Here is a 24574-nt window from a genome sequence, read left to right on the forward strand (position 1 = left end):
TTTATAATCTTTCTGCATAGTATTAGTTAGATATCTCCTGTAAGCAGCATATATGTCGATTTTCCACCTATCTAGTCTGTTTAGTCCATTTACACTTATGGTGAGCACCAATTATTTAGATTTTTTTTCTATCACATTAATTTGTATTTCCTAAATGTAATTAACATTTTTCCTTTGTTTCTGCCCCACCCATCTTCCTGCCTTCTATTGGACTGATAAATTGTCTCTATTCTTTTGCTTATCCTTGCTTTCTCCCTCACTCGCCCACCTCCATAAATACACAGATTGGAAAATTGCAGGAGAGACTAACTACTAGGCTTGTTGCCCACCTCATATTCAGTATCTCTTTCCTACTTTAAGCAGAATACTTATTTCTAGCTGAGTACACTGCTAAACAGAATAAAAATGTACTTCCCAGCTTCCCTGGCAGCTAGCTATAGCAAATGATACGTAGCAGAACTGCTGTGTGAGACTTCCAGGAAGTCTCTTTAAAAGGGAAGCAACTCCAGCTGCCATCTTAGACCAGGAGAACGGACGCCAGGCACAAGGATGGCGAGGATGCTAGAGCAGGAAGACAGAAGGAACCTCACAGCTGTTATACCAGTCCTGCGATACGTTCTTTTGTACTTCATTTACAGGAGAGAAATAAATGTCTCTCTTGTTTAAGCTACTAATTCGGGGAGATGGGGAGGGTCTCTTTTATTAGCAGCTGAACGCCACCCCTGATACAGAAATTATACATGGTTCTAGAATTTTTATTTTTAAAAAATGCACATTTAGCTACCAATTTTTATAAAAGTGATTCTTTTCTAGTTAATGAATCTATTTTATAAAGAATATATTTATAAATAATATACTTTATAAATATTTTATAAAATTTTGTGTTCAACTCTATTTCTTGTGTCACATGCCTGCCTTCTAGGTTCACTTTCCTTCTTGCCGTATGAGGTAGGTTGATATTGACATGCAGAGAGAAGTTGAGAGACAAGAGGTACAGTTCTAATGAATTCTAGTTTTCAATTATAGTGTCTTTACCCCACCTTTTCTGGAGGTTTGATTATATAAACCAACAAATTGTGCTTATCTGTTACTTGAGGCCAAAGAATCCTGATGAAAAGAAATAGAAAGATACTGAACAGACGTGTTGGTGTGGCATTTGCCTAATTTCTCCACAGTGAAGGAACCAGAAATGGTATAGATTTAAATTCTTAAAGAGGAAGTTGATTAAAAAAAAAAAGATAATAATGAAGAAGAAAATACACAGGAAAAGCACCACAAGAGAAAGATAAAAATGAAGGAACTAAAAATAATGAGTCCCGGAATGCTGCCTAATTTATCAAACTTGTCAGCAGCAGCAGTTAAGAGTAGAAATCTGTTCCTTAAGTCAAAACAAAACAAAACAGACTAAAGTTATCCATCAGTATTGGAACTCAAAGGAATAATAAAAAGCAAAAATAATTGTCAATAATGCACCTTCATATTTCAACTATTTAAAAGAGCCTAAGAACAATACTTAAATCCCAACCTTCCTCTTAAAACTCCAGCTGGTCATTTTGTATTCAGATATGATATATGGATGGTGTATTACAATTTAGTTAAATATTTTTTTTTTTAAGCCAGGCTTTGTCTTCATTACAAGGCTGAAGTTCATTTTTGTCAGGCACATGTTATACTTTACAGATATATATATATATATATATATATATATATATATATATATATATATATAATTTTTTTTTCTTAAAGTGTATTGCAGGCCAGTTTTCATGCCATATATATTTTACATATGTAATATATATATTAAAGACATCACTAAGACTTTCCCCTTGACAACAACAGTAGGATAAAAAGCCCAAATTTAAGAAAAGTATTTCATCTGTTTTACTCAGTCATGTTAACAACAACAAAAAAGGCATTAATATTTTTACCTACATTTTCACTTTTATTTAATATAATTACTTTAAAAAAGGAGTATTATATCCAAACATTCATTTTAAGTATATATTCTTCAATTTGATTTACTAGAATTACCAAAAAGAAAGGAATAAAAATTCTATTATAACATTCACTTTAAATATATTCTTCAATTTGATTTACTATAATCACCTAAAAAGCAAGTCATACATACTTGTACATTCTCTATAACATATACCAAGAGGGAAATCTATGAAGTCACATGGATATTTGGAAAATAAAATAATTACCTTTGATGCAAGGTTGTCTACTAAAGCAATCATAGAATTCTTAAATAAGGTGGCGGCAGTCAGAGGTCGCTTGGTCACCTCTGTAATGCTCAGTTTGCCTTCGGGCCACATATTCTTCAGCACAGGATTTGAACTGAGAAGCACAGAAGGAGCAATTCAAACATTACATTCAAATAAGCTGCACAAGAATTGCTAAGGCATCCTGCTGAATTGGAGCCTGGGAGGCACAATTGGACGGCAGACTGAACTCACAGGCCTAACTGGAAAAATGATGCCATCCAGAAAATTACGCCGAAAGTGTCAGGACAGGTACCACACCACCGATGGAGACGATGTATTCAAACTATCATACATTTAAAAAATTCTTTGAACTTTTTTAAAGTCACATCTATATTGTTATGATCTACGACCCTCAAACGGTTAACATAGCTCTTACAGTAAATACATGAAACAAAATGGTTTTGGTGGTAGTGATAAGAATGAGGACAAACCGTTAGTAGGAAAACGATCCTCAGTGTCATAGCAAAAAACATGAAAGTATCTTCTGATTGAAACAAATATTCATACAGAACAGGTAATACTACCAAAAAAGCCAGGTCTTTCTAAAAATACAGACAGGAACATAAAATACCCACACTGTCTTCTAGTAAATCCATTGACTGTAGCTGAATTTATGAAACACATTTATAGGTAACATTGGCAGTTACAATATTTTATTGACATGACAAGACTTACAATCTATTTCTTAAAGTGTACTTTTCAGGCCAGTTTTCATGCTAAAAATTATATATTCATCATGTGGTTCTGTGGTGATGTTTAAAAAAAGTATGGTGGTCTCAACTCTGATTTTCTTCTAGTTTCATTTTGAATGCTTTTGGTTTTAAAGTAATTAGAACTTGAAATATTGCTTGCTTCCTGGAAAGTAAGCATCTCTTGTCAGACTTTTTTTTTTTTTTTTTTTTTTTTACCTTGTGGGGCTGAGAAAAGACTTAACATGGACGTGTTTTGCTAATTGTGCTTACTACTGCCATCATTTTGCCCACTTTACTTACCCTGATATAAAATTGAGAAAATTGAGTTGGTTTCCCAAATACCTGGTAAATTTCTGTATATACGGCACAGATGCAATATAATAGCTGCAAAATGCCGGAATAGGTGACAAAAGAGCAAAGAAGATAAATGGTGAGGTGCAGAATGACTGGGTCTGTGAATGAAGACAGAGCCACACCCCTCACCCTCACCACTGCTAGCAATCAGTGCCAACTCCTATCAAAAGTGGCTATAAAATGATGCAGTGATCTGTGGCTTATGGACCCAGTTTCATTACTTTATAGCCTTACTCCACAATTTTCCAATGATACACATATCAATAAAAATAAACACATAAATGTATATTGTTTTTCCTTAACTTTTCCATTCTGATATAGCAGAGAGAGAATTTAAGGCAATGGCCCTCAACCTTTAGAGTACATAATGCCTGGAGGCCTTCCTAATACCTACTGAATAACATTTCTGGAAAGTAAAGCATTGTACCTGTGCTTTGAACATTCTGATATGTGCCAAAGTCTGAAGATCACCGGCTTTGGGTCTATGCATTTTCTACCCCAAATACCACCTTACTCACTGTTCGCCATATTTACAGACTATTCCTGTACTACATACACTAATGGAGTGTGTGTGTGTGGGGGGGTGTGTGCGGGGGGGTTGAAAATGAAGGAAATAAGATGATGATGACGATTCTATTAAACAGTGGAATGGATGAATAATGAATCAAAACAGACACATACAATTATTTTAAATAGAAAGAACTTTGAGGCCAGTAAGTCATGAACGTAAGTTTAACAAAATAGTTTTCAAACATTCAAAGAACTTTTCTTAAAAGGGAAGCTTATTTATCCAGAAACCCAGTCTGTATAATAGGTAAAGCAGAACTGCTCTGGCTAACACCAGAGTAGTCGCAACAAAAGTCTGTACCTGGCACGCCAGCTGCTTGCTCCCCTCCTCCTTCATGTACATACACGCACGCACGCACGCACACACGTGTACACACATGTGCATACGCACACACACATGCACACATGCAAACACATGTACACACACAACACCTACACTCAACATACACACGTGCACGCACACACACATACACACATACACACACACACACGCACACAAACATCTAGGTCTACTCTCCAGGTCTACAGAACTAGAGATCCAAGGATTCCTCTTTATTTACAAAGAAAGAAAGGATTGAAATTTGGGGGGGCTATTTAGCCACGGAAGCACTGGAAAGTGTCCAGAGGCAAAGACAGCCCATCCAAGCACCATCTAGGAGGGTAGTTCTAGCCAAAATAATTTCAAGACTTGCCATCCGCTTGGCAAGGCCTTTGCTATTATGGAAATATATCCAATAAGTTGCAGTCAACAGGCTTTTAATCTTTTTACACCTTTGGCAAGACCATCCCTATTGTGAAATGGATTCATCTTAGTCTGACGCCTTTAATTGTTGGATTTAGCTAAGTTCCTTTGTTCCGATTCCATGCTTACCAAGCCATTAAGTATTCTGGATTCTATGGGTAATATTTTTCACTGTCAATTAATAAACTAGAGTTCTCACTGCTATTGACTTCCCAAGTAGGTTTTTCCAACAGGAAAAAAAATAGCTTGTCACGCCAATGCAAGTATTCCATTCCATGTGACTGTTACAGATCTTTCTCTGGAAATAAATCCACGAGACTATAAGATCCACAAGAGCAGGGAATTTAATTTTTTTTTTCACGGTTGCATCCAAGAGCATAGAAGAATGTGTGGCTCAGAGGTGCTCAAGACATCTGTGATGATTTACTGACAAACTGACTGAGTAGACTTGATAAATGAGGGACTACAGTTCTCTAATCCAAAAGAAGAAGCTGGCTCAGAATCTTTCCTTCTTCGTGGGCCTTCTTTCCAAAGTATCCATTCGGAGTTTGAACTTGGCTATCCTTTGCCACAGCTTTTTCACATTTTCTTGGATTGTGAGAAGATTCTGCCCACTCAGGATCTGTCATCACGGACACTAGATACCACTCTGATATTAGAGCGGTCTGTGAGTTGGAGGTAAAAACACTACAGTGGGCATCTGAGTATGCAAAGCTTTTGGCTGGGCCACAGGTCACCTGACAACTTCCCATCACCACTGCCTACCTGGGAACGATGGAGTACACTGGTATGGGGTACCAGAAGGATGGCAGCAGTGCACAGAGAAACCAAGGCAACCCAAGGGAACGCAAGAAAAATCATTTAGTAGATGGTCCCTGCCCTAAGTTTACAGATGTCTTAACCACAAAGTTAACATATTCTTTCATTCATTAAGTATGATTAAGTAGAACTAGAAAATGTGCTGGAAAAATCTTAAAATGATCACATAAAAATAATCATAGGCATATATACTGAATAATACATATGTCAAACAGCTCAATATAAAGATAAAATTTAATCCTACCTGTTATACATGAGGCGCTTGAAATCTTGAAATAAAGTATCTTTATTTTTGTCGATAAAACCAATGACAGAATAGCTAATAAAGAAAAAAAATAGGAAAATATGTATTACTCACCAGGCAAGAGCCACATTGAAGCTTTTCTAGAAGTCTACAAGCCCTTCCACTGTTAATTACGCAATCAATCTATTATAAAGCTGATTCTGTCTGCCACGTTCTGTGTTAAAGGGATATTAAATTTACCTACTAAATAGAGGGGCTGTGGTTTCTACTCCTTGAAAGGAAAGCAAACATCAGTATCATCGTTATGATTAAGACCATTTTCTACTGGTTTACCGCTTACCTCAAGAAGATGACGTTTAGACTATAGACAGCTGTATTTATCATCCAGCCTTCCTAAGAGAAAAGCAAGACAGCACCATACAGGAACTAACAGTCTCATCCGTAGGGAGGTCAAGTGTGACTTGCCTAAGGTTCGCTCAGTGTGTTCAGGGTGGGATAAAAGAATCCAGGAAGAACTGCAAAGGATGGTAAGAGCTGGAGAAGCAGAGCAAAAAGAAGAAGGCCGATCACACAGGGCAGCAGGTTAAAGGATGGGGTGGGATGGAAGCAGGCACATGCGTGGCGTCCTGGGGAGAAAAGGAGGAGGCAGCATTCATGGTTTGGGGGAAGGCAGAGGAGTAAGGTCTGGCAAGTCCAGCTAAGCTTGCAGGTGAGAAAGGTGGGAACGGAAGCTGTTCTGAGCAGTGACCTGCACGGACTCTGGGAGGAGTAAACTCAGGGCTGGGGTAGAAAAGCAATTCATGGAGGGTTCTGGGCGATTAGGCCTGAGGCTCGGAGGTTGAGCCAAGGGTAACCCTCAACGCAGCGGTTCCTCACAGCTCTGCTTTCCTGCCTGTCTCTCTTCTCCTCCTTGACGAGCACATCCATGCAGACAGTTCTCAGAGCTCTAACCCGCACCCCTTGCCGATGTTTCAGCCTGACATATTTCATTCTGCAAGTGAGTCCCTTCAGGTTATGTGGGTCCTTTAAAGTCACCAGACCCAAAATGATTTCCTTGCCCCCCCCCCCCCCCCGGGTCTAGTTCCTACATCGTCAAGTCACTTTTGACTGAACCCTTGAAGTCACCTGACTCAATCGATTATCTAACCCATAACATTCAAACTTCAAAGTCTTTATTTTTGGCCTTTGAGACTCTTTATGATTGGTTCTCAACCTATTTTTCCAGGCATTTCTACTTCTCTATGCTACAAAAAGGATACACTCCCCAAATGGGCTTAGTTGCTATTTCCTAAATATTTTTAGCACCCTTCCCACCTCTTCCTATAAAAATAATTCTTAGCATCCAAGGACTACAGCCAAGCATCCAAGGCAGCATGAGCCTTCCCAGCTTTATCACACCCAGCTAGAAGTATTATTACTTTATTCTGGATTCTGACAACTCACATGGCAATTATTTTAGACCATCTTTTATCGTGTCACTGTGCTCGTATGTGGGTGTGTATATATGTATTTATTTATACACGTACATATTTATGTGACATAATACACATACTTATGTGTTTAAATAAATACATGTCAACCCACATAGGTATGTATGCATCTTCCATGGAAAGCTCTTTGTGACCAGGGATTATACTTTATAAAATATTGTGTACACAGAAGACACCCAGTAAAAAAATCTAGAAAAGGTCTGAAGGGCTTAAGGAAATAAGGGAAAGTCTGAGGCACTGAGTATCAGTCAAAGAGGGCAGCTAGCATCCTGGACTGGGAGTTGGGAGACCTAGTTATTGTCTCAGCTCTTTCATAAACTTGCTGTGTGACCTTGGCTAAGAATTCAATGTAAGTTTCTTCATCTGTAAAACCAAAGGGCTGGCTTGGGTGGTCTCTAAGTCCTCTGTCTGGCTCTGCTTTTACACCATTCTGAGCTGGAGGAAAGCACCCAGTAAGTGAGGCCTAGGTCTTCAATGGGAAATGTCTGTAAGGGGCTGCATTTTCTCTCTTCAGTATCCTGAAACGTGGGAACAGGACTGGAGAAAGTAGAAAATGGTGCCATACCAGCGCTAATGGCTAGTTTGACGGGTGTGTGTGTGTGTGATAATTTTGAGCCATATTAGTTTATGATTCTGGAGTTTTAATTTACATCAGGAACAGCTATTAAAATTTCTTCAAATGTCTTTTCAGCATTTATAGAGATCATCATTTGATTTTTGTTGTTGTTTCATCTCTTCCTATAATGAGTTATATGAATATGAACAGAATTCCTAATGCAAAAATAAGGAGAAAGAACAAGAGGGCATTTTAAACAATAAGATAAGGAGCAGTGCTCAGTGGACAGTCAAAGCATAGTAAGTACAGTGGCCTGAAACATGCCCCCCTGGGAAATATCCACGTCTAATTCCCCAGAACCTGTGAATATGACCGTACATGGTAAAGGATGTGATTACGTTAAGGGTCATGAGAGGAGAAGCTTATCCCGTATTACCCAGGTGAGCCCTAAATGCCATCACAGGTGTAGTTTTAGGATAGAAGCAGGTGAGATTTAACACAGACACACCGAGGAGGAGGAGGCAGTGTGACCACGGAGGCAGAGAGGGGAGTGATGGGGCCACAAGCCAAGGAATGCCTGTGGCCACCTCGGAAGAGGGCTCTCCTCTAGAGCCTTTAGACTACGGCCCTGCTGACACCTAGATTTCAAACTTCTGGCTTCCCAAAGTGCGAAAATTAAATTTCTTTTGTTTTAAGCCATCAATTTGCAGTAATTTGTTATAGCGGCCCTAGGGAACTAAAACACTCTGGTAGTTATGTATTTTTTTTACTTATATTTTCTTATCTACTTTTATTATAATCAGAAAATGTGGCTCATGTGAATTTTACTTTTCAAATAATATCTGAAAAATAGTATGGCAAAACTGGATTTTGCTCCGAGTTACCCGACCGTTTGTAGCTCATCACACAGAGCAATGACTCTCATTTTCCAGGCCTGTCTACCTGTAGTCTCTTCTGCTCGGAATTCCCTCTCTTCTCCCTCCTCTCTTCTTAATTCTTTCCCCTGACTAAGCCTCTTTTACTTTTAGGACTCTGCTTGGGTATCACTTCCTCCATTCCTCACTCTGCATTAATCATGCCTCCTCAAGTGTTTCCATAACATCTCACACACCTCTAGTTTAACCTTTCCATTCTTCATTATAGTGACTTATCATGTCTCTTCTTGGATCCTCCACTAAACTGTTAGCTTCTTCAGGGAAAGGCCCATTTTATCTATTCTTCTATCCCAGTTCTTAACATACTTCCATGATTTATTTACCCATCAGTGGTTTCTGACTGACGGCCAACGATTTCAGGAACTGTGCATGGTTACATAGTGCATACTCAATAAACGTTTCAAAAGCAAGGCATGAATGAAGCTATGCCAGCTTTTTTTTTTTAAGTGAAAAGATTAAAATATAGTGGTATATAAAATGACTGAACATACAAATGGATAGGGAAAAAATGTATATTTTTTCCTGGTTATATGTTTTCTGAAGTGAGGTTGCATGCAAATCACATTAGGGACCAAAGTAAGATACTCACATGACATCACCTGCGTAATGTCGAATTCGAAAATCTCGATCAAACTCCAGGATTTTATCTGAGGCACAGAGCTGAGAAAGCAAGAAGGAGATGCTTTTGAAAACAGGTAGTTTCACTTTCCTAAAAATGTCTTCCCACTTCACATAAGATGATCCTGTTGTTACAAACCATGATGTCACTATGAATGAAATCACACTGTGTGGTGCTTGATTAAAATATTTTGCTAATGTGGTAAAGATTGAGAGCTTTTTCACCAGAAATCCACACCCTACCACTGTCGCAGTTGAATATTACCAAATGACCAAGTTCTGGACAAGAGAAGGGGAGTGGAAGTGTGGTGAGGCTGTTGTAGGCCAAAGCTGGTAAGAAGTGGGTGACCCTCCTTTGTAATTTCTTTTCTCCTCCCACTAGTTGGAAGCAGAGAAGGATGGTGCCTGTGGGATGGAAGAACCAGGAAATGGAAGAAGTCTGGGTCCCTGAGAGAGAAACAGACTTGTATTATCTATGATACTTAAATCCTGGCTGCTCCCTTAACACAGCCCAGCCTACCCTGACTGATACAGTTTCTTTTTCTTCCACAGTCCACTTAAGGAGGAACATACTGAGGGTTTGCTGTCTGCTAGGCAAATACATCTCATTCAATCCTCACAGCTGATATTTAAAATAAGTATTATGAGCTCTCTCTTACACACATGGTCACCAAGGCTTAAAGAAGTTAGGTAATTGGCCCAAGGTTGCATAGCTAGTAAGTGGTAGCTCTGCGAAGGATTCTTGGCTCTGAATGCAACACTGGTGCTTCCTATGTACACAACAGCCTGACTCACTTGTGTTTTGCTAAGCTGGGACCCCCAGGTCAGGCCTGTCATTTCACAGAAGATCAACCTTCTGCTGCTCTTTCTCTCTGAAGAGGAATACTTTATGGAAAGGCAGTTTTTATATAGCCCTGGTAGACTCCATAACGTTCTGCAATTTTTCTTGTTACAGTAGCGCACCTATACTTCCTGTCTGCCCTGTGAAGGTTCACTTGATATCCTGTAAGTTCTAAGGCAGATGTCTGAGAATGAATAAAGTACTGAGAACAGTTACATACAAAAACCACTTAGGTTGTAGTGCTAGGTAACAAACAACCCGAACCAGGATGGTGGGTTCTATGCCAATAACGTGATTGTGTAACGAGGAATAATTAGCCTATTAATCCAAGTGAATAATTACAGGAAATTAGAGTTAGACTTCTGAGGTTCAAATCTTGGCTCTAACGTATACTTGTTTTGTTTCCTTTAATAATCACTTATCTCAGAGAATTGTTTTGAAGGTTAAATGAACTATTGAGACCTAAGTATATAACATACAAAGGTTCTCCAAAATATTCCATTCCTCTTTGCTTCTCCCTCTCTTGTTAACCACTTTTACAAAATCCTTTTATTTCTAAAACCCCCGAGGGAAAAGGACCCAAGAGAAATCTACACTAATTGAATATTCTCACATTTGGATACTGCAAAATCTCAACTGATCTGAGCACAGGTTTCAGACTTTTCTTTACAAATATAAGGTATATATTTATCATTTAATTTTATATATTAATAATATTTTAAATAGTAATTTTATGGTTTATTGGATCATTTGCCTGCCTCTTCATGATAACTTTAATGCACAAGAAACAATGTAGCACCTAAATAAATAACTGTCACAAGTCAGAAACCTCTTATTTAACCTGCCCAAAACTCTAGCTAATCAGTAACCAGTAGGATATGATAAGACCTGGTTTAACATACAGGATAATATTAACAGCATTATTTAACAGAGAGAGTCATAGTGAGGAAAATATCCAGACAGCTTGGTTATTTCATTTCTTTCCTTCATTAGGTAAAAATCCCAGAAAAGAATGTACTTTAAAATTCCCCCATCTTAATGCTTGTCTATGGGCTGCTGCCGGAGGAAGGAGCCGCCTGGTCTGAGAGTCGGGGAAACCTGGGCTCCCACATTTAAAAAACAAAAAGAAAGAAACAAATTCCCATCTCCACAGATTCATTATTGCCTGGCATTTCCTATCAAATCAGTAGCAACTGCTTTACAGGACTATGTACAGTTATAATCTTAAGAATAAGATTGTATTTCAAAAAAGTTGGTTGACAAATGTAATTCAGGTGTTTCAGTGGCCAAGGTGAATATATCAAAGTGAGGTGACTTCTCAGGTGAGGGTCATAGTTGCTTATTTAAATGAAGTGGAACTTTGCATGTTTTGATTTACATGTCAATATTCTGTTAAGATTTATTTTGTATGGTTGTGATGGATTCAATTCACATTTGACAGACACTGATTGCCTGTCACCTGGTAGGCACAATGCTAAGTGAGTCTCCAAAATCTGAATGGTGATTATAAAGGACATTTATAACCTATTCCTCGAAGAAAGGACATTGGCCCATATAATCATGCCATCTCGAAAAGCATCATTCTAAATTATTTTGGTTGCTATCTTTGCTCACTGCTCTGCCCCCAGCACCTAGGATTGTACCTGCAAAACGAGAGGCACTTAGTAAGTATTTGTGTTGTAAGTGGGGAAGGACTGAAGCAATACCAGTCTCACCGGAACCCTGAGGTCAAAGATCAGACTGCAGACTCCAAAAGCCAACGTGTGGTAGGTCGACAAGTCAATCCTCACTAACAGACCAAGGAGACTATTTCGGAAAGAAACTGTCCTAACATAAGTATCAGCCAGGAACCAATATCTTGATGATTTGTGCTTTATCTACTTAATTGTGGAAGTTTAGTGTTCGGATTACATTAATTTCAAAGGGGACAAAGTTAGAGCATAGATTTACTCATGCTACAAATATGGCAGTGCCTCATAGATTTAGATGGAATGACAGAGGAACAGAAATGTTTGCCCCTTTCCTCATGGAAGTGAAGGAGCATGGAGGCTGTTTTTCCTTGAGCATATGGGTGCCAGATAAAACTGTATTTGTAGGGAACGACGGTGTGCCCCTCCCAGGGCAAATACTAATGGCATATGGTCAGCGAGGCACAACACAAAGGTCGGAGAGCCACACGTGCCACCAGCTGTTCAGACATGTGATCTGTTGGTAACATTTTTAGAATGTGAAAAATGGGGAGTCAAAAGGCTACCCATGCACTTAAGGAAGGAGTTTCCTTGTAACAACTAGAATTGCAGCTCGAATTTCTGGTTTTAAGAAAGTCATCTAGGCAGAAGAATGATGGCAAAGCACACATACTGCATTTTGTAACTGAGGATTACAGTAAAACGCCAAGGACAAAAGCTATGTTCAGTGCCAGAATTATCAGATGCAGGAGCAAAATTCTAGTGCGTGAACAAGGGTTCTGTACCTATTGGTTATAAATGACATCATGCTTTCTAAAGAATCTTGTTCATTTCTCCTGTTTCTTGCAAATTGAGTAGTCTGGAGCTCCCTCTCCTGGATATTAGGCTTTTTATCCATCTCGTCATCCTATACACCAGAGTCCCAATTTAGCCGCCACAATAAATAAATCACTGAATGGATGGTTATGGCCTTTCTTTCTTATTCGAGTGGACATGCTTGGAAACCAACATTTAAAGTCACGCGATGCTGTCCAAACAACGAGGAACGTCTTACAGATCAAAATGAGAGGGAGAGCCCATGAAACGTCTCACCTTTCGGCTGGAAAAGTGACCGTGTTTGCCCAATTTACTGTTCAGTGCTTCGAGGAACATTTCATCGGTGACCTTGCCGACGTTCATGCAGGCGTCATCCAGGATCGCAATGATGCCTTTGTGCTGCTGCTCCACAAGGTCCACGATGATCTGGTTGTTGAAGTAATCGATCTGCGGGACACAGCACAGAAGCCAGCGGCTCCCAAGGGGCCCGAGACCTGGGCCCGCAAAACACCAAGGCCTCCCTCTGCATCAGGAGTTCAAGTAAAGCTACCTTGATGTACAAGATGGGAACAAATCCATGAGGTCTAATCCTATTATAAAAGGGGCACACCTTCTGTCAGGTTTCCATTCCAATTTCTTCCTTGCCTTTGTAACCTGTATTTTGTTTCGTTGGCCCACAGTTCAAGGCAAAAGTTATAAAGCAGATAATGTGTCTGCCATCATTAACTCTTGTTTCAATTCGGGCTCCATGTCCTGTACCTAACTCTACTCCTTCATACTTTCCATCCCCCCCATCTGCTTGCCATTCATTAATCACAAGACCCAGCTAGTACCACTTAAGGGATTATGCAGAGCTTGCATTTTTAATTAACTATGTGGGTCTCGACTAAGACCCAAAAGGGCATCTCTTTCAGTTTCCCCAAAGTCAAAACGCACACACGGGCCTGACAGAGTTTTGATGTGTTGCAGGGTACACCATAAAAAAATTTAATTCTGAGATGTGAGAATCTATGAAAGAGGAGAATAAGCTTTTCATTTACTTCCGTGAGCTGAATAAAGTAACTTCTGGCTTTTTAGCAACCTCAATCTACACAAGGTTTATGCAAAAAGTCCTCTTCTACACCTGTTTCTCCTGATACCCTGTAGCACACACATCGCCAGCAGCAGAAAGCACACACGCTGACTCAGGCAGGCTGTCCCTCACTTGGAGATGGGCAGCTTATTATCATCCATTTTAATCTTGTGTGTTGCTATGTCCCATCTTACCTAGGAGGGATATGAACTGCAAGGGGCCCCCATGACCTTCTGTAAGACCTACACATTCATAACAGACTATTAAAGTGTCTCATGTTCCACGCTATTTAAAATCAAGGACTCATGCCAGTTACTGGTCTGTAGCTTTCAGCCCCAAGTTTTCTTCTGTATTCCATGGCCTGAAAGTCTCAAACCGGGTGGCTTTTACTTTCTTTTTTATACTTTTCGGGTTTGTGTAAATCAGTGGATCTCAACAGAGGGTGACTTTGTCCCACAGGGAACATCTGGCAATGTCTGCAGACATTTTTGATGTTTACGAGTAAAGGAGTCTTACTGGCATCCAGTGGGAAGAGGCCAGGGATGCTGCTAAACATTCCACGGTGCCCAGGACGGGCTCAAAACAAAGATCGATCTGGTCCAAAATGTCAGTAGTCCAGAGATGGAGAAGCCCTAGTCTAAATGTTTCCTTTTACTGTGAGTATTTATTACATTTCTAATTAGGGAGAAAAGTTATTTCCATCTTTGGAAACTATATCCTTAAAATACTGAAAAAAAAAAAGAAGAAAAAGAAAAAGCAGGAACTCTATATTAATGAATAGCTGAAATATTAAACTTTGGAATTAAAAGACTAAGTCTTTTGTCCCAGGAACAAAAGAAGTAAGTTCCCTAAAATTCCAATTGTATAAACAAAAAGTGACTAATCTTTGTGGAAGCATCTAGTAAGTAACTTTTAGTTTCTAAGTTTCATGTTGATTCAAATATTGCTTAAAGTAGTAGTCTCCAACCAGTTTCTTCCGGCAACCTGGCATCCCCAGGAGGTTTCTCAGGGGGCACGGGGCAAGCAGAGTGGTTCAGGGGCAAAGGGCTCTGGGTCCCCCATTCCCACTCCAAATCAAGCAGCTTTGTGCCTGAGAGTCAAGTTCTCAATAGCTAAACAAACACCAAAAGCTTTTAAAACTGAATCAGTTAGACAACCAGACATATGAGCCTCCTGATGAAAGTTCACATACCGCCTATGAACTAGACCGGCAGAAAACCACTGATTCTGAAACCAGTCGAGATTCCACATCTAACAACCAAGGACATATAAAGAGCAGAGATTGTATTAGGTGATATCTCAGGAATCCAACTGGGAAAATCCAGATTGTGGACTACTCTACAGGACAAAAGACTTGTTCTCTTCAACAAAAGATAGTTAAGAGAGAGAGAGAGAGAGAGAGAGAGAGAGAGAGAGAAATCTATAAATATATGAGATCTATCAACCAATTACAATGTAGGAACCTAATTTGGATCCAAATTCAAACAGATTGTAAAGACAAAACAAAAACTATAAGACAACTGAGGAAATGTGAAATGTGAACACTGACTGGGTATCTGATGATATTAAGGAATTACTGTTAATTTTTTACGTGTGATAATGGTATTGTAATTATGGTTTTTGTGAAAGTCTTTATCTTTTAGAGAAACATATTGAAATTTTTACAGATGAAACAAATCTCATTATTATCACATCACAGTGTGAGATTTCCTTCAAAATAATCTAGGGGTGGGTTGGTGGGTATAGATGACACGACTGGCAATCCATTGATATCTGTAAAAGCTGGGTGATGGGTACAGTGGAAGTCTGGGATTTTTAAAAGAAATATTTGGCCAGAATAGCCATTCTAATTTGGGGGAGCTGGCATTTGGTCAGTAACTGTTAGCGCAGAGTTAGCCTCCATTCCCTCTAGGACACATATTTCTTGGTTTATTTCGCTAAGAATTTTTGTAGTTTAGAGCTTTTTCAGATGTTTGGAATAGCCTACGGCAATTTTTTACTTTTTCCTTTATCAGCTGTCAGTGGAATTTGATACTCTGATTGTTAAAGGATATTTTTGACCCGTATCTCTGAATCACATCTGAATAACAAGTTTTATGATTAAGTTTGCTATAAAAATCTAAGCCTCAGTTCTAATTGTGTATTAGATTACATGACAGATTCACTCTAAGAAAAGCTGCATATAAACTTAATTGAATTGAATTACATCTTAAATGTGCTGTAACAGTTCACTCTTCAAATCAAAATTATAGGTAATCTTATTATAAAGTAATAGCACATTTTGGTTTTATACTAATATATGTGAACAAAATGTTTTTACAGTACACTAATGTTTAACACACGGTGAAAAGCAAAGATGCATTTGAGGCAGGAAAGCTAGTAATTATACTATTGTCTCCTTTTTCTGAATGAGAGGAGATAGAAAGTACGAAGGTGAGAAGGAATATAGAGTAATTTAAGTACAGTCTTTCAAATAGTTTTTCACTGCTATTATGCTGAATATCAAAAAACAAACATTGACTTCATTTTTATTTTCTATGCTATTTGGCAAGAGAATAAACAGAGTTTCATAAACACAGAAACCTATGGGAACTCAGAAGTTTTTGCATTTTTCAAGTCTCTTCTCAAAATTGTTTCGAAATACAAATTTAAAAGAAAAATTATGAGGTCTCATTTCTATCAGGAGCAGGAGGTCTAACTGTCATGCTTTCTAGCTGTGATCTCTGGGTTTGTACCGTGGGTCAGTCACACTTCCTGACCCTATATTACCAGACTAGTTTGACTTTGACAAATATTAAAGGTCACAAACAGCCATGAGAAGTGAGGTGATAACTGAAGTGTGATGCACAGGAAAGTAACTGGAAATAAAAGTTAATATAGTATTTTCATGCAAGGATTTCAGAGAACAGGAATCCTATTAAGTAAAGACAACAAAATGTCATGTAGTTTACAAAGCAGAGAAGGAGAAAAAAGAGAATGAGGACAAAAAGGAAGAAAAGGAGGAAGGAGAAGAAACTAAATTTGGAAGCAAAGTTCAGCCGATTTAAGGCAAAAGTTGCTGCTCTGAATAACATAAATGATGCTAAACTCCTTTTTAATTAAATTTATTGGGGTGATATTTGTTAATAATATAAGTTTCAAGTATACAGTTCTGTAATACATCGTCTGTATATTTATTGCATTGTGTGCTCATCACCTAAAGTCTAGTCTCCTTCCGTCACCATATATTTGACTGCTAATGTCTTAATAGATGGGAACCAGAAAACCCAGGTGGTACCAGCCATAAAGTGAAAGTGTTAAGTTTACTGATTGTAATCACTCAATATTTTCTGGGCACCCACAAGGGAATCTATCAAATTAGAGAAATTCCACCCAGCAACCCTGAAAATGAACTGTATTTACATATTCCAAAAAAGGAAAGCTAAAGTTTCGGTGTTTTGCGTACCCAAGAAGATTTTTAAAAATACCTAAAACGATAAGATTTGACGTTATCACTAATCTGTGAAACACATCAAGGCGTTTTGCACAGACATCCACTCACGTGCTTCCAGGGGATCCCTTCCCGCTGGTATTCCTCTTGTTCTTGCTTCAGAACCAGCTGAATAAAGAGCTGCTGCAATTTCTCATTGCAGTAATTGATGCAGAATTGCTCAAAGCTGCAAGAAAACAGCAGTACATTCGGTTGAAGCGAACCAAAAAGCAAACGACAGTGTTTACCGTAACTATCCTGTTTACCTGTTGTTGTCAAAGATTTCAAAGCCATAGATATCCAAGACACCAATGACAGTGTTTTTCCCATGGATTGTGGTGTCATAGTTCTTGACCTCAATAATGTTATTGATACAGGTCACGATCCAACAAAAGAGGCGCTCATATATTGCCTGTGAGGAAAACAACACCGTAAATTCTTGCCCATTGGGAATGAGTCCTCCGTTCAGATTAGTGTTAACGTTTGAAATGCCTATCTTCCTTCTTATCCTTGTTTAGGATATCTGTTATTACCCGAAGCAAAACAATAAGAAATGTAGACTTAAAAAACACACAACACGATGGATGCAAAACTAAAGTACATAGTTTGGATTTTTAACATTATTGGTCACTACCTGTGTTGTATTCCAACAACATTCCCCAGGCTCGTTTCTGTGCCCAGCTATCTCAATAATTTGTCTACTCCCTCGTGTAAGTCGCTTCTTTGCTTTGTTGTTACCCTCATCAACTAGAAAAAGTGGGACACCAATGAGTTAATAACTATGTTCCACTACAGCTCTATAAATTTAAGAAGTATAAATACTGATTTGCGATGCTAAATAAAGATCTGAGCCAAAGGCCACAGTGTGAAATTCCTTGAGAATCAAAGACATGTTCCAATGCACACGCATACACACACCGAGTCACACGTAGGTACTACACACTAACACACAGTCACATCCCGATGCCAACGTGCTCTGCCAATGTCACATCTTCAGCAAGCCTTGACCGTCTCCCTCCAGCCACCCACCTGGCTTTACTGATACACATCCACACACGCTGCCTCCACTCTTCACCTCACCTTTACTCTTCAATCCACTTGTCTTTGATGAGCTGCCACTACTCCACTAAAAGGGCTCCTCAAGGACCCCGAGCACCTCTATAGAGACACCTCCTTGTACCACTAGATGGACCTCTTACTCAGATACTCAGCACCGCTCAGCTTAGTGTCCCACTCTCTTCATAAAACCTCCTCCTCCCTGGTACTCAGGGTGCCACACTTGCTGAATTTTCTTTTTATTCCACTGGCTGCTCCTTCTTGGTAACCTGTGGTAGGCCCTCCTCTACCTGACCTCTGAAAGCTGGAATTCCTCGTACGTCGTCCTCTTCTTTTTACTCTCTAACACCTCCTAAGTTGTCCCACCCAATACTGAACAGTAGAACATAACACTCCTCCCAAACGTGTTACCCCACGCAGACCTCTCCTCTGAGCTTCCGGTGCCTGCCTGCCTACCTGACCACACTCATAGATGTCTCACAGACCTCTCGGACGCATGTCCTGTCAGGACTCTTGATCTTCCCACCCCCCAAAACTGTTCCTATCCTACTTTTAACCATGAATAAACAGCAAGAGAAACTCAGGAATTTATTTATTCTTTCAACAAACATTTGCCAAGTACTTACGATGTGTGGTTTGTTGGAGATACAGTACTAAGCAAACATAAACATGGTCTCAGTCTCTATGGAGCTTAGGGAGTAAGGTGAAGGCAAACTCACACACACACACACACACACACACACACACACACACTAAAGGTGAGGTGCATGGGATCTGAGGAGAATTTAACCTGTTCAGTGTTCGGAGAGGCCAGGGAAGGCTTTTCTGAGAAAGTGGGCTCAGATCAGGATGAGTAAGAGTTAACTAGGTGAGAGAGGAGAGGAGAGCAATCCAGGCAGAGGAAACAGCATGTGCAGAGGCCCTGTGGCTGGAAGGAGAAAGGGATAAGGAGAACTGGTAAGGCCGGAGAGAAGACTAACGGCTGGAGTGAAGAAGGGAGGCTGGAATGTGGTATGAAATGAGGCAGAACAGGCAGGTCGGGGCCAGACCGCGTTAAGGAATGTCCCTGATTCCACCATTTCCCAGACAAACAGGCCCCGTGGATTTTATTTTCCAAACACATCTGGTCTCAACTCATCCTCTTCTCCCCATTGTCACTGCTACCTTCCTAGCCCGAGCTGCCATTGTCTTCCTCCTGCATCATGCAAATAGTCCTTTGACTGGTCTCTTTGCTTCCCCTCTTGCCCTACTCCCCTCCCTGCCTACCATCCCTCAATAACATTCTCCATACTGAGGCCAAAGTGATTATTTTAAAAATTCAGACTTGATCTCACTGTCCCACCTTCAAAGCTTCCATTCTCTACTGCACTTGGATAAATTCAAATTCTACCCGAGACTACAAAGCAAGCCTGAGACTTACAAGAGAAAAATATGGAATAGACAGCAACCTACTCAATCAGCAAAAAGAAAAGAAAATGTTAGACTTCAAAAAAAAAAAAGAAACATTTGCCACACAGAAAACAGACAAAGGATTAAAGTTATTAGCTCTTACAAATTGACAATAAAACGATGACAGCCTCAAAGAAATATGGACGAAGAAATATACCTGGGCAATTCTCAGAACAGATTTAAATACCTTATATGACAAGATGTTCAAATATACTAGTAATGAAAATTAAAGTAACAATGAGCTATTACAATGTACCCATAAAGTCAGTAAATTTAAAGTTTAAAAATCAGTGTGCTTTTCGACCTGGCAGGCTCATTCCTGGGAGTCCATCGGCTGAAATAAAAGCACGTGTGTGGAGAGAGAGATACTCTGGGCCAATGTGCAGCAATGTTTGGAGGGGCAAAAAAAAAAGAAGCAAGGTCAATGACTTAGGAGGAGGCTGGTTAATAAATTATGGAACCATCACCACACACTGGTCCACAGACATTGCACAGAACGGATCAGAACGCCTTCGGTGGGCCTGAAGCAGGCTTGCACGAAGCATTACTGAGTGAAACAAAATGGAGGGCCCCTGAGAAGTAAACATCATTCGCCTGCCAGTCCGTCAGCTTCGCTTTCCTCAGAACATTTTCTGGCAGTGGTGTTCACTTCCCAATTTGTAAAATAAGATGATCAAAATTCCAGTCATGGTGGGTTATTGCAACTGTGATGGACAAAAAGTTATCATTATGGTTTTTCAAAGCCTTCACCTACTTTCAAGGAACATCTGAGCACATCCTCAGAGAAGCTTATTACAACTGCAACTGAGAGCAACACCCGGCCCAGAAAATGCCAGTTAATATCCCACCTTAGCGAAGGCATCTCTGCCGTAGGTGGCTTCTTGTTCTGTGTGCTGCTTGTCAATGACGTCGCGCCCTGTTGCCACGGTCCGGTAAAGAAGGGCTTTCTCAACCATGTCTGCCTTGGTGGACAGCAGTTCTGCTATGATGGATACAACCTTGCCATTTTCAATAAGAGGCGTGTCACCATCCACGACAAATTTTAAATTTCCCTATTCCAAAAGCAGAAAAACAAGACACATCATTTCCAATGAAATTCTGACATAGTATGTCGGAGATATCTGTGCAATTTAAGATCTAATTCAAAGGGACTTTGTAGCACCTATTTTCCTAAATACATTACATATCTCAACATATAAAAACCTAGTGCTTCAGTCATTTTTTTCCTCCTCTTCTCCAGATACCCATCTCTCTTTTAATTTTCAATATATGTTTTTGATGGGTAGAAGTTTTATATTTTTATGTAGTCAAACCTATATATTTTTTGCTTATGAATCTTTCTTTGGTGTCATACTTAGATCACCTGGATTCCAAAGATTTTTATGAATATTTAATATTTTCTTCTAATACTTATACAGTTTTTTCTTACGTTTAAGATTTTAATCCACCCAGAATTTACATTTGTCTGTGGTGTAAAGTAAGAATCTAATTTTATTTTTTTTCCTGATTGTTAGTTAGTGGCTTCGACACCATTTATTGAATAGCTTGGTTTTTCCTCCTGATTTGAAATGGCACCTCTATTATATATTAAATTCCCCAAAATTTTTGAGTCTGTTTATATTTTACTCACTTCATAAGCAAAAAAGACTTACTAACCATCTACCAAGTGTACTGCACATCAGCTAATCTGTTGATAAATCTGGTGCTGAGTTTTGCAACAATTGTTAAGGTACTGTGGCTTTGACTATCATTTCAAATCTTGTAGAATTAGTTATGTCTCCTCTCCTCCTTTTCCCCTACCCTACTACTCTTCTTTAATACATTTTATTTGATCGTCCTACATGTTTATTGTTCCAGGTAAATTCTAGAATCATTATGTCAACTTAGAAACAAAATTCCTGTTTGGATTCTGAAGGATATGGTTATACTATATTGATAAACTGGTTCAAAGAATGAAGCAACATATAAAATTGATGTCTTCTTCGGCAGGAACATGTATGTAAAATGTCACTTATATTGCTATACATGTAATGTTTTTATATAGTTCCCACACATTTCTGATTAAATCTTGCTACATTAAAGTGTAAGGTAACTTATTCCAGATTTGACCTTATGCTGTCACTCGTTTATTGTAAGGTTACGTGTTCAGTTATATTTTAAAATCACTAATTATATAAATAGTAATGAAAGAAGGCTGACACATGGTTCTTTTCGTCTTCTGAGTGTGGTGTGGTAGAAAATAACTGGACCATGACTTGGTCACCTTGGTCTACACACTTGGCTGCCATGAACTGGCTGTGCCTTTGAGCCAGTCATGCCACCCATGGAGGGCTCATGTCCCAATTTATAAAATGCAATGATCAAAATTCCAGTTCTAATAACCTACGATTCCAATGTGTCAAATGTTGTTGGAAATTTATTCTGTTCAAAAGAGTTGTAGCTTAGACTGCTGTTGTCACATCACTGCTGACTTCTTTGATCCTTGAAATTAACCAGTTGTAAGTCTGACAAACCAGTAAGAAGACAATGAACTAAAACCTATCGTTGCTTGGAAAATGCTTCATAATATTATAAAAGGATGGAGAAAACGACTGATAGAGTAATTTCTTCCAACTTGGAGAGAATTTTTCTCTACATAAATTACTTTTAAAATCTACAGGGGAAAAAAGAAAATCCAAAATCTTCTGAAAGAACATCCTGTGTCCACAGGGAGGCAACAGATTCTCACAGGCATCCCTACTCACCAAGTGAAGAATAGCAGCCAAAATTTTATACACTGTCTGAATCTCCTCAGGTTTGAAGCCAATCACTTTCATGGCATCAGCTACTATTTTGAATTCTGCAGCGTCATTGATAGACGGCTGGGAATGAAAATGGAAAACTTAAGTCACAGACATTTCATCTGAGCGTTATAATCCAACGATTACAAAACTAAATTCAAGTTTAGCCAAGGTCTTGGTGCTGTTGTCGTATGTCAATGAGCATCCAGAGAAAATAAAAATGATTTCCAAGACAGAAACATCATTCAGCACACACAATGCCCACTGCCGTCCCCCCAAATAAGTGCCACCTATTTTCTGGAACCTTCAGTGAGGAAGCAAGTCATGAGCTGGCTCAGAAAAGCTGATTGCCACTCTGTGATAAATGAAGGAAACAGTATGGGAGGTGAGATCACAAAGGGAAATACTGACTATAGGAGTCTCTAAGACACATGCCTGGCTTTTGGTTCCATAGTTAGTCTTGTATAGGTTGGAAAGAAGACTCCCTCTCTTGGATGGTCAGGCTTTGGATCTCACAGGTTGAGGAAAAGCAAGCCCCTAAAGCAAAGCGACCTGCCTCAATCACTCAGCAAGCTAATAGTCTGGGACTATAACTTCACTTTTTCACATATATTCGGCACATCAGACCTTCTAACCAGTTCAGAGGGGTTTGCTACAGATTGAGTGTTCATGTCCTCCCCAAATTTGTATGTTGAAATCTTAACCCCCAACATGAAGGTGTTAGGAGGTGAGTGAGCCTGTGTGAGGTCATGAGGTCATGAGGGTGGAACCCCAGAGATCCCTCATCCCTTCAGCCCTGTAAGGACACAGTGAGAAGGCACATCCATAAATCAGGAAGTGGGCCCTCCCCAGACGCCCTGGTCTTGGACTTCCCAGCCTCCAGAACTGTGAGAAATAATTGTTTGTTGTGTATAAGCCTCCCAGTTTATGGTATTTTTGTTGTAACAGCCCAACTGGACTAAGACAGGGTTCAAAGGTGATCACCTGTCTTGAGGAGCTGTAGCCATCAGGTTGGAAATAACAAGTGTGTCAACAGAAATTCACAATGAAGCAATGGTAACTGCCTAGCTTGGAAGTTCTCCCAAAGCAGCAGCTGCAGAGGGCCTGACTGATCCTTTCCTTGGTGACTTTCTCACCTGCTGAGGAAGGGCACAGGAAGGAGTCCTCTGCCTGATGAGCAAGTGTAGGTTCCTCTAGTATCCGGGATACAACCAGGCAACCTCCTCCACCTACCAGTTCTCTGACCTTGGGCAAGACACTTAACCTCCCTGAGTCTCAATTTCCTCGTGGGTAAAATGGGCATCACAATACAGCCCTTGCAGGACTGTTATGAGAATTGAATGAGAATTTATATAAAGCACCTCCTTAGTTTTTAGCATATAAAATGCACTCAACAAATCATCAGATGTTACTATTATTATAAGCTATAATCGTGTTGAAATTGTAAAGAAACTAAACCAAAAAAATCTAAATACCCTACTGTGGGGAACTGTTGGCTCCTTATCTAATAGCCATCCCCTGCCCCCCATTTCTTTCTTGCTGATAGAACCCTGATTTGTTCACTCTTCTCCAAGTGTGTGAATACTTCGGGATTGGTCTCCCCAGCCTCAGGAAGTAAATCTTCATTGGTCTAAACTAATCACAATTATCTTATTTCCCTTACCAAGTGACAAGTCAGCCATGGGCATGCGATGCCGTTCTAATCCATAAGACAGGAGGTTGCCCTGGCTTATAAAGGGACATAAGCCAGGCACATTTCCTCTGCCTGTGCCTCCTGGAACTGCTGCTGCCATTTTGGGATTATGAGGAAAATCAGCCTAAGCAGACGAGCCAAATCCAGGGAGGATGGCAGAGTTGTAAGTTGCAGAAACAAACAAATAACATCTGGGTCTCTATCAACACTGTTAAGGCATTGAATTCACCAACTCTGGAACTGCTCCATTTCAGAGCTTCTTATTAGGTGAGATAATTAAGTTCCTTATTGTTTTTTGGAGACTTTTAATTCAGTCTTATCTTACCTGCAATCCAAAATATCTAAATTGTACATGACTCCTATACTTTAGGATAGTTAAGTAAAACTATGATACACAGAGTGCAATACTTTATAGTCATTAAAATAATC

General features: G+C 39.5%; 1 protein-coding gene across 1 annotated transcript in view; it reads right to left on the reverse strand.

The window, feature by feature from the left end:
• MYO1D (myosin ID) overlaps positions 1-24574 on the reverse strand; it is a 284586-nt gene that overhangs the window by 171999 nt on the left and 88013 nt on the right. Inside the window, exons 7-14 of the mRNA XM_019732584.2 lie at positions 22417-22533; positions 20521-20724; positions 17434-17579; positions 17240-17354; positions 12903-13073; positions 9253-9323; positions 5683-5757; positions 2205-2337 (exon numbers count right to left, since the gene is read on the reverse strand). Coding sequence (XP_019588143.1) covers positions 2205-2337; positions 5683-5757; positions 9253-9323; positions 12903-13073; positions 17240-17354; positions 17434-17579; positions 20521-20724; positions 22417-22533 — 1032 coding nt within the window. The remainder of the gene's footprint in view (positions 1-2204; positions 2338-5682; positions 5758-9252; positions 9324-12902; positions 13074-17239; positions 17355-17433; positions 17580-20520; positions 20725-22416; positions 22534-24574) is intronic.

The sequence above is a fragment of the Rhinolophus sinicus genome, linkage group LG15 (genome assembly GCF_036562045.2).
Source record: "Rhinolophus sinicus isolate RSC01 linkage group LG15, ASM3656204v1, whole genome shotgun sequence".
NCBI lineage: Eukaryota > Metazoa > Chordata > Mammalia > Chiroptera > Rhinolophidae > Rhinolophus > Rhinolophus sinicus.